Source organism: Artemia sp. Qi Xiang Cuo, chromosome 6 (genome assembly GCF_049724085.1).
Source record: "Artemia sp. Qi Xiang Cuo chromosome 6, ASM4972408v1, whole genome shotgun sequence".
NCBI lineage: Eukaryota > Metazoa > Arthropoda > Branchiopoda > Anostraca > Artemiidae > Artemia > Artemia sp. Qi Xiang Cuo.
The window spans coordinates 24,393,630-24,406,523 of record NC_142799.1 but is presented as its reverse complement, the minus strand read 5'-3'; the positions used below and the strand labels follow the sequence as shown (position 1 = coordinate 24,406,523).

General features: G+C 32.1%; 1 protein-coding gene across 4 annotated transcripts in view; it reads left to right on the top strand.

Annotated features, from left to right (window-relative positions):
* The window catches only part of LOC148951019 (vacuolar protein sorting-associated protein 18 homolog), an 86,852-nt gene that overhangs the window by 32,563 nt on the left and 41,395 nt on the right, over window positions 1–12,894 (top strand). For all 4 annotated transcript variants that reach the window (XM_089090561.1, XM_089090560.1, XM_089090562.1 and 1 more), the window contains 3 exons: window positions 6,522–6,746; window positions 9,043–9,219; window positions 11,816–11,960. In XM_089090561.1, the coding sequence (XP_088946687.1) occupies window positions 6,522–6,746; window positions 9,043–9,219; window positions 11,816–11,960 (547 nt within the window). The remainder of the gene's footprint in view (window positions 1–6,521; window positions 6,747–9,042; window positions 9,220–11,815; window positions 11,961–12,894) is intronic.

Here is a 12,894-nt window from a genome sequence, read left to right as displayed (position 1 = left end):
TATTCCTTATTTATTTACCATTAAAAGTAAAAACAATTTTTCATTTACTAGATATCAGCCTAAAAAATGGTTTCGATTGTTTCTCTTAAATTTATTAGTATTTGGGGTGAAGTGAGTCATGAGCCTTTTTTCGTTCTTTTCTCTATTCCTTATTTATTTACCTTTAAAAGTAAAAACAAGTTTTCATTTACTAGATATCAGCCTTAAAAATGGTTCCGCGTGTTTCTGTTAAATTTAGAGTATTTAGGGTGAAGTGAGTCATGAGCCTTTTTTTGTTCTTTTCTCTATTCCTTATTTATTTACCTTTAAAATTAAAAACAAGTTTTCATTTACTAGATATCAGCCTAAAAAATATTTTCGCGCGTTTCTCTTAAATTTAGTAGTATTGGGGTGAAGTGAGTCTTGAGCCTTTTTTTATTATTTTCTCTCTTACTTATTTATTTACCTTTAAAAGTAAAAACAAATTTAATTCACTAAATATCAGCCTCAAAACTGGTTTCACGTGTTTCTCTTAAATTTAGTAGTATTTGGGGTGAAGTGAGTCATGAGCCTTTTTTATTGTTTTCTCTATTTTTTTATTTATTTACATTTAAAAGTAAAAACAAGTTTTCATTTACTAGACATCAGCCTCAAAAATGGTTTCGCGTGTTTCTCTTAAATTTAGTAGTATTTGGGGTGAAGTGAGTCATGAGCCTTTTTTTGTTCTTTTATCTTTTTCTTATTTATTTACCATTAAAAGTAAAACAAGTATTCATTTACCGGATATCAGCCTCAAAATGGTTTCGCTTGTTCCTCTTAAATTCTTCAATATTTGCGGTGAAGTGAGCCATGAGCCTTTTTTCGTTCTTTTCTATATTTATTATTTATTTACCTTTAGAAGTAAAAACAAGTTTTCATTTACTAGATATCAGCCTTAAAAATGGTTCCGCGTGTTTCTGTTAAATTTAGAGTATTTAGGGTGAAGTGAGTCATGAGCCTTTTTTTGTTCTTTTCTCTATTCCTTATTTATTTACCTTTAAAAGTAAAAACAAGTTTTCATTTACTAGATATCAGCCTCAAAAATAGTTTCGCGCGTTTCTCTTAAATTTAGTAGTATTGGGGTGAAGTGAGTCTTGAGCCTTTTTTTATTCTTTTCTCTATTCCTTATTTATTTACCTTTAAAAGTAAAAACAAATTTCATTTACTAAATATCAGCCTCAAAACTGGTTTCACGTGTTTCTCTTAAATTTAGTAGTATTTGGGTTGAAGTGAGTCATGAGCCTTTTTTATTCTTTTCTCTATTTTTTATTTATTTACATTTAAAAGTAAAAACAAGTTTTCATTTACTAGATTTCAGCCTCAAAAATGGTTTCGCGTGTTTCTCTTAAATTCAGTAATATTTGGGGTGAAGTGAGCCATGAGCCTTTTTTTGTTCTTTTCTCTATTCCTTATTTATTTACCTTTAAAAGTAAAAACGAGTTTTCGTTTGCTAGATATCAACCTCAAAACTGGTTTCACGTGTTTCTCTTAAATTTAGTAGTATTTGGGTTGAAGTGAGTCATGAGCCTTTTTTATTATTTTCTCTATTTTTTATTTATTTACATTTAAAAGTAAAAACAAGTTTTCATTTACTAGATTTCAGCCTCAAAAATGGTTTCGCGTGTTTCTCTTAAATTTAGCGTCGTCTTGGATGAAGTGAGTCATGAGCCTTCTCTCCTTCTGTTTTCAATTTCTTGCTTACTCTTAAAAGTAAAAGCATGATTTTAGTTACGAGTTATCAGCCTCAAAAATGGCCTCGCGTGTTGTTCTTAGATCTAGTTTCAGTTGAGGTAAAATGAGTCATAGGTCTAATTTTCTCCTTTTTCTCTGTTTCTAATATCTTTTACTCTTAAAAGAAAAATTATGATCTCTACTAATGAGGTATCAGCCTCATTTAAGGTGTGCTTCTTTCGTCCCAATTGTGGGTAATCCTTTCATATCAGTACTCTTCCATTGATGTTTGAAAACATGTAGTCTGGTCAAAGAGAAGAAGACGGATTTGGTAAAAAGGGGTGCGCTAATTTCATTGGTTTATGTTTGTGATATATTTTTGTAAGCCCGTCACAATATTCCTTAAGTGTATGTAAAAAATGAAAGCTAAACAGCTCAGCCTTTCTAAAACGTGATTGGTCCCTGTGAATTTTCTACGCGACAAAATAAACAAAAGTTTTATCTGATTGGTTCATCTGTGTGAAATTTTTATTCAATAAAAAGAACTAAAAGTTTTTGACCTTATCGGTTCATTTGTGAATCAATCGCGCTAAAGGTGGAGCCAATTAGCCCCGCTTTTCTAAAACCTGCTTGTCATTGAAATGAACCAATAGTTTTTGACCTGAGTGCTTCACTTCTGAGACATTTTAGGCAAATAAAAAGAACAAAACGGCTTTTTAGTTAAAATATCCTTCTTTTTCAGAAGTAGTCCTTCTGTTTCCCTTTATTTCTATCTTTGAAAACTTGTTACCAACAGTTCTGGCAAACACATGATATATAAATAAATTAAAATGGAACCCAGAAGTATCAAAAGTGAGTTTGGAAACTGCGTTTGAAGGTTCAAACAAGGAAATAATAAAAAAAAAGCTGTAAAAGTAGTCGACAATTATTTCGCGCAGAAAGAAATTCATACACTGAATTTTGATTCTCCTATTTTTTGGCTGAAAATCGAGGCAAGATCGATATTTTGAGCTAAAAATTGAGACAAGATTGAGATTTTGAGCAAAAAATTTGTAGACAAGATTGAGATTTTGAGCTGAAAATCAAAACAAGGTTGAGATTTTGAGATAAAACTCGAGAAAATATTGAGATTTTGGGCTTAAAATCGAGATTTCGAGACAAGATTGAGATAGCTAAAAATCGAGACAAGATTGAAATTTTGAGCTAAAAATCGAGACAAGATTGAGATTTGAGCTGATATTCGAGAAAAGATTGAGATTTTGAGCAAAAAAATGAGGCAAGATTGAGATTTTGAGTTAAAACTCAAGAAAAGATTAGATTTTCTGCTAAAAATCAAGACAAGATCGAGATTTCGAGCTGAAAATCGAGAATTTTGACCTAAAAATCGAGACAAACCCATGACTTTCTCCGTTTTTGTTTAAAAAATAAATAAATCCACACAGACAATCCCTTAATTAGTGTCCCTTTTTCCCAACATTTATTAGCAACAATCTTCTCAATGTACGCGGGCACGCGTTTGTGAGCAAAAACCAATATAAACCGGGATAAAAAGAGGGAAACTTGACTATGATGAACACAGTATACAGATATAGCAGTAAGTTTACTGCAGATAATTTCTGGCTCTTCATTCTCGGTGCAAAAAAACAGCTCCTCCCACTTCTTCTTGAATTAGCGCGTACAAACAGCTCCTCTCATTTGATCTGCCATCAGCGATCCAATTACCCTGGAGCATGTATTTTGGCAGAAACTTTCTCAAAATGCCTTTCAAACCAACTTGAGACTTCAAAACCTATTTTAATTCCTAAAAATATCTAATAATAATATTGCACTACTAGTTGCCAATTTTCATGTATGTATTGGAATAAATTAATTTAAAATTAGATTCTTTAAAATTTAGTATTACAACGTTGAAGCCAAGTTTGTCGTTCAAGAGAAATCTGACTTGTCTACCCGTGAAAAGATCTAATGTCGCTTATGTTTCTACGTTCTCTGGAGCACTCGCACCTCGGTCCGGGTGTTTATAATGGGTGAGATAGGGAAAGATCATACTGCCTATAATTTATATACTATGATGATGAACTATGTAAAGTGTAATAAAAAAAGGTAAAAATTATACTATAAATAAAGAATAAAACGTGAAATGAAAAAAAACAAAATAATCAATAGGGTTCATCCTAGGGATTCAACTTAAAAAAAAAGTTAGCCCACTTTAATACTACTTCTTTCAGCTAATAATATATATCAACATTATAGACTCACGACGGGTTTTTTATTTCAAATTGCATCCTTTTGCACATTATGTTTATCATTTGGTCAATCAAATCTACCTGTCAGTTATTAATTGGTCTATCTTCCTTTAGTATCCCCCACCCCCAAATAAAAAGTGAATTGGATCAATAAACGTTTTTTTACACAAACTAGGAATTATTTTTACGATTCTTGTAAGCTTGAGACTTAGTGACGAGAGCCGGGACATTTCTGTAAAAACGGATGGGTCAAGCCCACAAAGCATGGGCATAGTGAGTTACTTCTTATGTAGCTTGGTTATGTTCTTTGGTATGGATGCACAAGTGCAAATTCCTGGATGGTTTTAGTAAACACCCTAAAAGAGAGATTAGAAAATCAGGACGTGCGAGATTAGGTTATTGTGTGATCATAGAAGCGCATTTAAGTCTTCTGAAGTAAAAATGAGAGGCTGTTGAAGTAGAAATTTTGATAAAGGTTAATTGAAGGAGTGTGTTTATTTCCCACTAAAAAAGACATGATGTCGAAGCGGAAAAATCAATAAGAAAAAAACCAATAATGTGAATAACAAATAAAAAAAAATATGAATAATAGTAAATAATAAATAAAAAAAGACAGAAAATTAAACCGAAACAAAACAAATGAAGGTACGCATAAGCACAAATTGGACCATTAAAACCACTGATGCTGAAGTGCTTAGAATTTTTTTTGAACATTGATTTGTGTGAGCAATATTGGGTCTCTAACTTACTGAAGATGTTTCAAACAAATATATCAGAAAGCGATGCTTTCAAGAATACGATGTAGCGGACATTATAAAGAAACGCCAGGTAACGTGGTTTGGGCACTTCTGCCGACATACCAAAAAATCTTACGAACGTTTGACGAAAAATTATAAAAATAATTAAATAAGCGAGAAGAACCAGGGGGATTTTCATCCAGTTTACTAAACGAGGCGAAAAGACAAAAACAAACATTCGGCAAGGACCTCCACCAAGTCGGTCTTCAGCGCTAAAAAAAAACAACTAACATTATGAAGTGAAACATAACAAAACACTGAAGACTTCCTGAAAAAAAAGGTCAGAACGAATGAAAGATAATTCATGAATTCGATTGGGCAAGAATTCTGTCCCTAGCGATTAACCTTGCCTGTCTACTAACGTGATTTTTGCTAATAGGGTCAAAGGATCTTAGTTTGAAATGAGCAAGAATATTACTTGATTATCTTTGTATTGAATTGTCGTAAATTAGATTTATAGAAATATCCCCAGTATCTTTATTTGAAACGAGGTCTTGATTTATCGTATGTGATTTTTAATTTTAATTACCTCCCTAAAAGATTGTGGTAAACCATTTACTGTCGAAATTTAAATTGCCTCGTCAGAAAGAAGTAACTGATCAAGATGCTCAGAAGCACGGATGGTCAAAGCACAGTCAAATTCATCATTTTAACTTTTAAATTTTAGAGATTTATTTATAAAAGCTCTTGTTCGTATAGTCTTTCTCCAAATTGTTGACGGAACACACGCTATCATTAAATAAATATCTAAACGTGAAAATGATGAATTTGACTCTGTTTTGGCCCTCCATGCTTTCGACCATCCAGATCTTTTACTTCTTTTTGACGAGGTAATTTTGATACCTTTTTTTCATCAAACATTTATGTGCCAGCGTGGCCTTAGATCAGATTTAAATCTCTCGAAAAACCTGCATGGTTAGTATTCCCTACTGGATCCCCTAGGTTGGTTTTGTCGATAAAGAAGAACATATGAATCATGGTGGTTGTAGATGACCCCCCCCCTCTTTTTACCGAAGATGGATCTAGGTGGCAACAAAAACTCTCTCAACTTCTAAGCGTCAAAGAGAGTCTATAGGTGTTGTGTCCTAAAAGTATAAAGTAAGGAAAATACAAAACGAACAAACAATACTAAAATAAATACAAAAAACGACAAGAAAGCATGAAAAAACAAGAAGAAAATACAAAAAAAAAACAAGAAAGCAAGAAACATGCACAATACAATAGTGTTTCATCGTATTCGATACTATGGAAGTATGGAACCAACTATTCAACTACTATTCAACTTCTACGGAATCTCTCAATTCTCTTCTACAGTCAGTTCTCAGTTTTCACCTGTGTCTTAACCTCGTGTACGTTAACGCTGTGATTAGTAATGTGACTCCGCGGGCTGTATATGGAAATTTTGTAAATGAAAACTGAAAAACATTTTCAAGTGTAGGCTAAAAAAAAATATTAATAATAATAAACAAATATTTTGGTAATATCCTTTGCTAAGGTATCTTCAATCGAAGAAGAAAGTTTTAAGAAAATGGAAAAAAAATAGAGAAAACCAAAAACTAAAAGCTGTGAGAAACAAAACGAATACAAAATAAAGCCAACCTGATTAAAAAGAAAGTAAAAAAGGTTTCCATAAAAGGCGAAATAAAAGGTCGATTGAAGATTAAACTAAAAAGCTCTACAAATTATCACAGAAATTAAAGAAAAAGGGAATTTTTCCCCATTTCACTTTTAGATTGTCTTAATAGAATTAGAAATTCAAACTGTTTAAAACTAGGATAAACTGATCTAGGTATACATGGACCTGAGAAGATTTGACGAAGCCAAAAGCCACTGTAGAGGTAACGAGAGTAAATTAAATACGATAATGATTCGACAAGCCGAACATCTGCTAGAAAATAGGAAATTTGAAGAAAGTGCAACATGTTTTGCTGAAACCAAACTTTCTTTTGAAGAAATTACATTGAAGTTCTTAGAACTGAAGCAGACTGAAGCACTTCGTGTATATTTGTTGAAGGTAATGCTATAATGTATTTTATCCTCTTTTGTATTTTGCTAGTTTATTTATGGTCTATCCCAGAGGCGTAATTTGATATGGGGCAGGAGGACAGCTGCCCCCTCCAGACTCCAATTTGCCCCACCACTCATTCAGACCCCCTCCCCATCTAAAATCTAGTTTCTTCAAAAATTTTGTCAAAACTAAGATAAGCCTACATAATTCAAGCATCCAGAGAAACAGGTCAGTTTTCTTTAGTAAATCTGTGCCTTTATGGTACTATATGGCTCATTTTCCATTTTTCACTGTAAGTTTCACTTGATTTGGAAAAAATTGGATCCAGCTTTGCCCCCTCCCCAGGATTTTGAAGACATTACGCCACTGGGCTAACTATATTTTGAAGAACGGGGGAGACATAAATTGTTTAGTCATGTTGTTGTGACATCTTTTTCACTGCATAGCAGTGATTTTCATTTTCCCCTTATTTTGGGGGGATAATCCGAATCTGCCCAGAAATAAAATTGGGTTTTTCGAAATCTCCCAAAACATTAAGGTTTTTAAACGTGCGAACGTTATTAAAAATATAGAAGATGTTAATTATTGGAAATATCTCTGAAGAACCTATTGCTCTTTTCGGGAAATTCGGCGACAGTAGAATTACTTTTGTATAACTAGAAATATTTTTGGAAAAGTAAGATTTCTGGATGATTTTTTTCTGACTATTTATTCGTTTTTATTCATTAGTATTTCAGCTCCTTGTATTATTGACGAAAACAATGTGAAAAAATGTTTTTAAGAAAAATGTCAGAAAGGCTTTCTTTTGCATTAAGGTAATAAATTATTGAATCTATTGTTTAACAATTATTTATTTAACTTACTTTACTAATCGTTAAATTAATCAATTTTTAAAATTAAATTATTAATGGAAACTAATTATATAATAAAAATTAATTAAGTTAAATTAGTTACTGTAATTATCTATTTAAATGTAATTGTATTAAACTAATTATTAAATTAAGTCTAACGAACAATCAAATTAATATTTATTAAATTAAATTTTTCTTTATTAGATTATTATTATATTTTAAGTATCTGTTTATGAAATTATTTAAGAATTACTTATTAAGCTATTGGGAGAAAAATTTGTGTCAGGTTAATACTGCAAACAATTCCTTCAACACTCAGTTTTTTAAATTAGAACCTCAATCCGAAATCGAAGAATTGGATTGTGCAAGTTCTGTCAAGATAATTGTGCAAGTTCTGTCAAGTAGAAGCCAATTGTATCGTAATTTAAAGCTTCAAAACGATAATTTTATTCAGGCCCTAGTGTATTAATTTGTGATTGTTTGATTGTTAGTGACTGTCTAATGGCCCATAAACTGCAAGTCAGAATCCTTCTTTTATTGTTTTCCTTTCCCCAGCCCTTAAATAATCAAGACTTAATTACCTAACTAAATAAACTGAACTGCATACTAAAAAAAATAAGCTTACAATAAAGTAAAAGTTGGATGTGTAAGGTGTCGGTCATAATAGTCACAATTATTTGCAACAATTGAATTGCTTCAGTAATTCGAAGTTCTATAAAGAGTTTTAATGATGAAAGTAAAGAGCGGAGTTGAAACTTAAAACGAACAAATATTACTGCTTAGTGGTTTAAAAATATTTTTTGAAAAACTGTTTCAAACAAACTGGCTCATGATATTTTCTTACATCTTTGGAATCCAGGAAACTAGTGCTTTACTGAAAACACAACACCGACACAATAAAACAGAAATATAAAAAGGAAAACCTGCAGAAAATAAAATATTATTTTCCTAAAGCTATAGATAGTCTTTTAACGGGCATGAAATCAGTCCTGTTACGACACGATTTTAGCCCTCTAAAAAAAACTCAAAGAAGCTTAGTTGTCGGTAATGCGCTAGTTCTTCAGAATTCTACAAATATTTAATTTGAATATAGAAATTATTTTCCTTTTTCGTCTTATTGCAAACAACGATTGTATTACTGTTAGATGAGTGCAAAATTGTGTCACGAATATTCGCAAAACTTTACTTATTATTAACAAGTAAATAGATTTGAATTAAATATTATTAAATTTGTGTATTTCCTCCTTATTCACATGATGCTAGATGGTAAGAGTTGTTTTTCTTTATCATCTTATTACAAACAAGGATTGCATTACTGCTTCCTGAGTCTGGCTCTGGAGCGTTCTATAATTTAATGGAAAAAAGCTGCAAATAAACTAAGTTACCTGTCAAACTGCATTTATTTAACTTATCGTTTAAAATAGTCTATTAGAGCTTGTCTTTTATTTTAGAGATTATCAATGCTGAAACCTGACATGGTGACTCAAGCGTCCCTAATCGTTTTATGGAGTTTGGAACTGTTCCTACAAGAACTTGGCACCCAAAGAGATTCAGAAAAATTGTTCGATAGCTCTCAAACATCGTCGTGGAACAACTTCAAAAAATTTATCAAGCATCCTCAAGTCCAAGTAATTGTTAATTATTTTAATATTTTCATGCAATATGGAACACTGTTGCGAGGGACCTTTAGTGCTTTAACATAAGCTTAATATTAAGTTTTAACATACTTTTCTTTAATATATATCTTGAGCTCGAGCTTTAATAGATCTTAACCTCTAACATATTAAATAATTTTTTTACCATAAGCTTAATCTTTGGTGGTTTAACATAAGTTTCAGCTTAATTAAAATTAACATAAGATTAAAACTATTAATGCTACCAAAGGTGCTGGGATGCCTCGCAAAACCGTTAAAATTGAAAGCAAGCTTAATTTGAGTTTATTTAAATTTGAGTTTTGATTGGAGGCAGCAGTGCCAATTATCAAAAATGTACAAGGGTGGGACAAGTGCAACAAATTTGTAAGATATATTTGTGAAAATTTAACTGACAACTGCCCCCAAATCAAGGTTTGGAGCTGTCTCCCTGAGTTGAGAACATTGTGAATTGGCAGTTGTTTTTTTTTTTAGTTTTGGGCCTATAAAAGTACACTAAAATTAGACACTAAATTTTAACAATTGACATCGAAATACTAGCTAGGAGAGGCCGATAGAGCCTCCCCCCCCCTGCATTCACCCAAAATATCCTGATTTTCATGCTTTTTCATATCATATCTGACATTTTTCATATAATCTGCCTATTGATTGTGAGTATTGTTTACTGATTGTGATTAGTATTTGTGATATTGTTAAAAAAATAATGTGATTACTCATTGTTTACTTTCTTGTAATTAGTTTCTTTCTTTTTCGTTTACCCATCTTCCTTCCGAATCTGAACGCTCTAAAATAAATTTCCTATTGCATGCCTAATACGTGTAACAGCTAAAATGCATATTTAATAATATGCGACCCAGAAAATTTTATGGAACAAGATATTCTATGCTGCAAATATGGTCTAAAAAGGGATAAAACACGGCCCTAAAAAGGCTATATTTATTTACATATATAAAATATAAGGCCTAAAAGGGGCTTATATTTGTGTGATGACTGATCTTAAGACTAAAGGCCCTCCAGATTCTGATATTTTTTGAATTCATCATTATTATCATTTTTCATCAAATAAAATTATGCATCCACAAGTACTGTAAGCCACTTTCGAACTAGGTATGAAATCTTCTGAAAACAGGTGGGTCCACATCCAGGGGATCCGAGTCCCCTCTCGAATTTTCTAACAGATAATCTTTTTATATTTTAAACATAATTCACATATTCTTTTCAGATCCCCATCCCCACCCCTAATCTAACCCCTGTATATGCGCTAAGAATATATTTAACTGATATTATTCTATGTGTCAATAGATGTTCTTTTTTGGCATCTTATTGCATAACCCAGTTATTTCTAACGTAGCCTTCACTAAATTTACATTGCTTATTTTTTAACTCATGTTTAACTTATTCTATATTTCTTCATATTTCATGTAACTTTATTTCAAATGAAATCTTAAGTTTTTTATTTTTTTCTTCTTTTTTGTCACATTTTCCTAACAATTCGGCTATTCTTTTTGGAATCAAATTTATATCCCCTCCCATTAAAAAATGAGTCGCTCCTTACAAAAATTTCCTGCATTCTTATCCGATCAAGTATCTACACAGAGGGTGTCGGTCCCCTTCATAAATGTAAAGATACTGTAGTTTCCTTTATTTTTCAATAATGACCCTGAATTGTCTGCTGCTTTTTTTGCTTTACTCCTTCCTCCCCCGTCCTCTCCCTCCCTCGCCTCCTAGTTTCTTAAATCGAAGCCAACATTCTCTCATATATTTGTTTGATAATAGTCAAGTAAACAAAACAGGGTCAGTCAGTTAATTTTTCGGAATTTTTAAGTAAACTGTCTTGTGTTTTTATTGCATTTATTTATACCTCTATTCACATGTCATTTTTACAGATCCCCGCCCTTGCCCCTAAACTAATCCATGTGTACGTTCCTAGAATAGAGTTAATGGATTCCATGTGATTCATAGATGTTCTGTTTTAATGGCTTTTTATTACATAACTCAGTTATTTCATATTTAGCCCTCATTAGATTTACATTGGGTATTGTTTGACTCATGTATTCTTGTTGCTATATTTCTTTATATTTTCTGAAAATGTATTTCAGCTGAATCCTTGTGAGTTTTGTACTTTATCATTTTATATATTATATTTTTCATGATATTTATCCTGTTGTTTTTTTTTATCGAAGTTCTGTCTAAATACAAAAAAAAAAAAAAAAAAAAAAAAAAAAATAATGACAAATAAAGCCAACCCTTGAAAAAAAATCCGCATTCATATCTGATCAAATATGTACACAGAGGGCAGTCTCTCAACATATCTAGAAACACTACCATTTCCTTTATTTTTTTTACTAGTGTTTTGTAGTTTTTTGTTTACCCCAAACCCTGTTCAATTTTCCGTTTGCTTTTTTCCAGTATTTAAACCAATATTCTCTCGTGTATGTATTTCATAATAGTTAAGTGGACGAAACATGATCAGTTATTTTATTTGTAAAAATATTTAAGTAAACTGTAAGTAGGACTGGTGTTCTAATTGTAAAGTTGTAAGCTCATTGACTAATTTATATTTGTTCTCCAGATGACCATGGAGCGTAACAAAAAGGCTGTTTACAATTTGATTTCAAGTCATGGGGACAAAGCCGCTTTGTTGGAGTGTGCTTTAGAAGTGGGAGACTATTATAAAGTTCTAGATGAATATATTCAAGAAAACCAGTTCAAAGAAGGTAAGTTTACTTGTGAATTTAAGCATTCTAGTAACAACTCATTAATTATCATGTAATAACCCTTCTTTAGTAATCAGGTAATTAGATAATGAGGCATTAAGTAAGGAGCAATCATGGGTAATCATCCTTAAGGCCTGCGTAACTTCTAAAGTGTTTCTCCCAAGCAACTCAAGTGCCTCCTTAGGAGATAAATCTGGGAATATTCTCCAGATACATAGAATAACCTCGGCTATTAAGTATAATGACATGGACTAGGGGCTCTTCTTGTTTGCTAAGCTGCACTCAAAGAAAGTATCATTAGGGCTGTGTATGCTAAACCCTCATGATCCCCTCTTTGATCCCCATGATCCATATTGTCTTAAAAGTATGTTGGAAGTGTAACTATGGTAGAACTGACCTTTATGCGCAATAGCAACAACATACATAATGCGTGATTATGAATTGTATTGAAAAAAGGGAAAGTTTAGGCAGTGTTTCCACTTCTATAGATTTTTCGGGAAATCTGCCGAATTCCCAATTCATCTCCTGACAAAAAAAGATTCGTAGCTATTTTCAGCAGAAAATCTTCAAGATTTTAACAGATTGTTTGAAAAGAAAAGTTGAAAAACTGGGTTAAGTTCTGTTTTGTCTCTTTGGAATCCAAATCATATTTGTATATGCCGTAATATTATTGTATATGCCTTGTACTATGTATTGTATATCCCATAATATAGTAGCAATAACGTGTAATTATCTTTGAGTCCTACGTAACTTCTCAAGTGTTTTTCTCGAGCAACTCAGGTGCCCCCAGGATCTAAATCTTAGAATATTCTCCAGATACATTTGTCCCCCTTCGCTATTAAATAAGATGGTGCGGATTAGGGGGTCGCAGTCTCCAGGGGTCTTGAACTGATGGAGCACCCTTTTTGCGTGCTAAATACAGAGAGGATGGGAT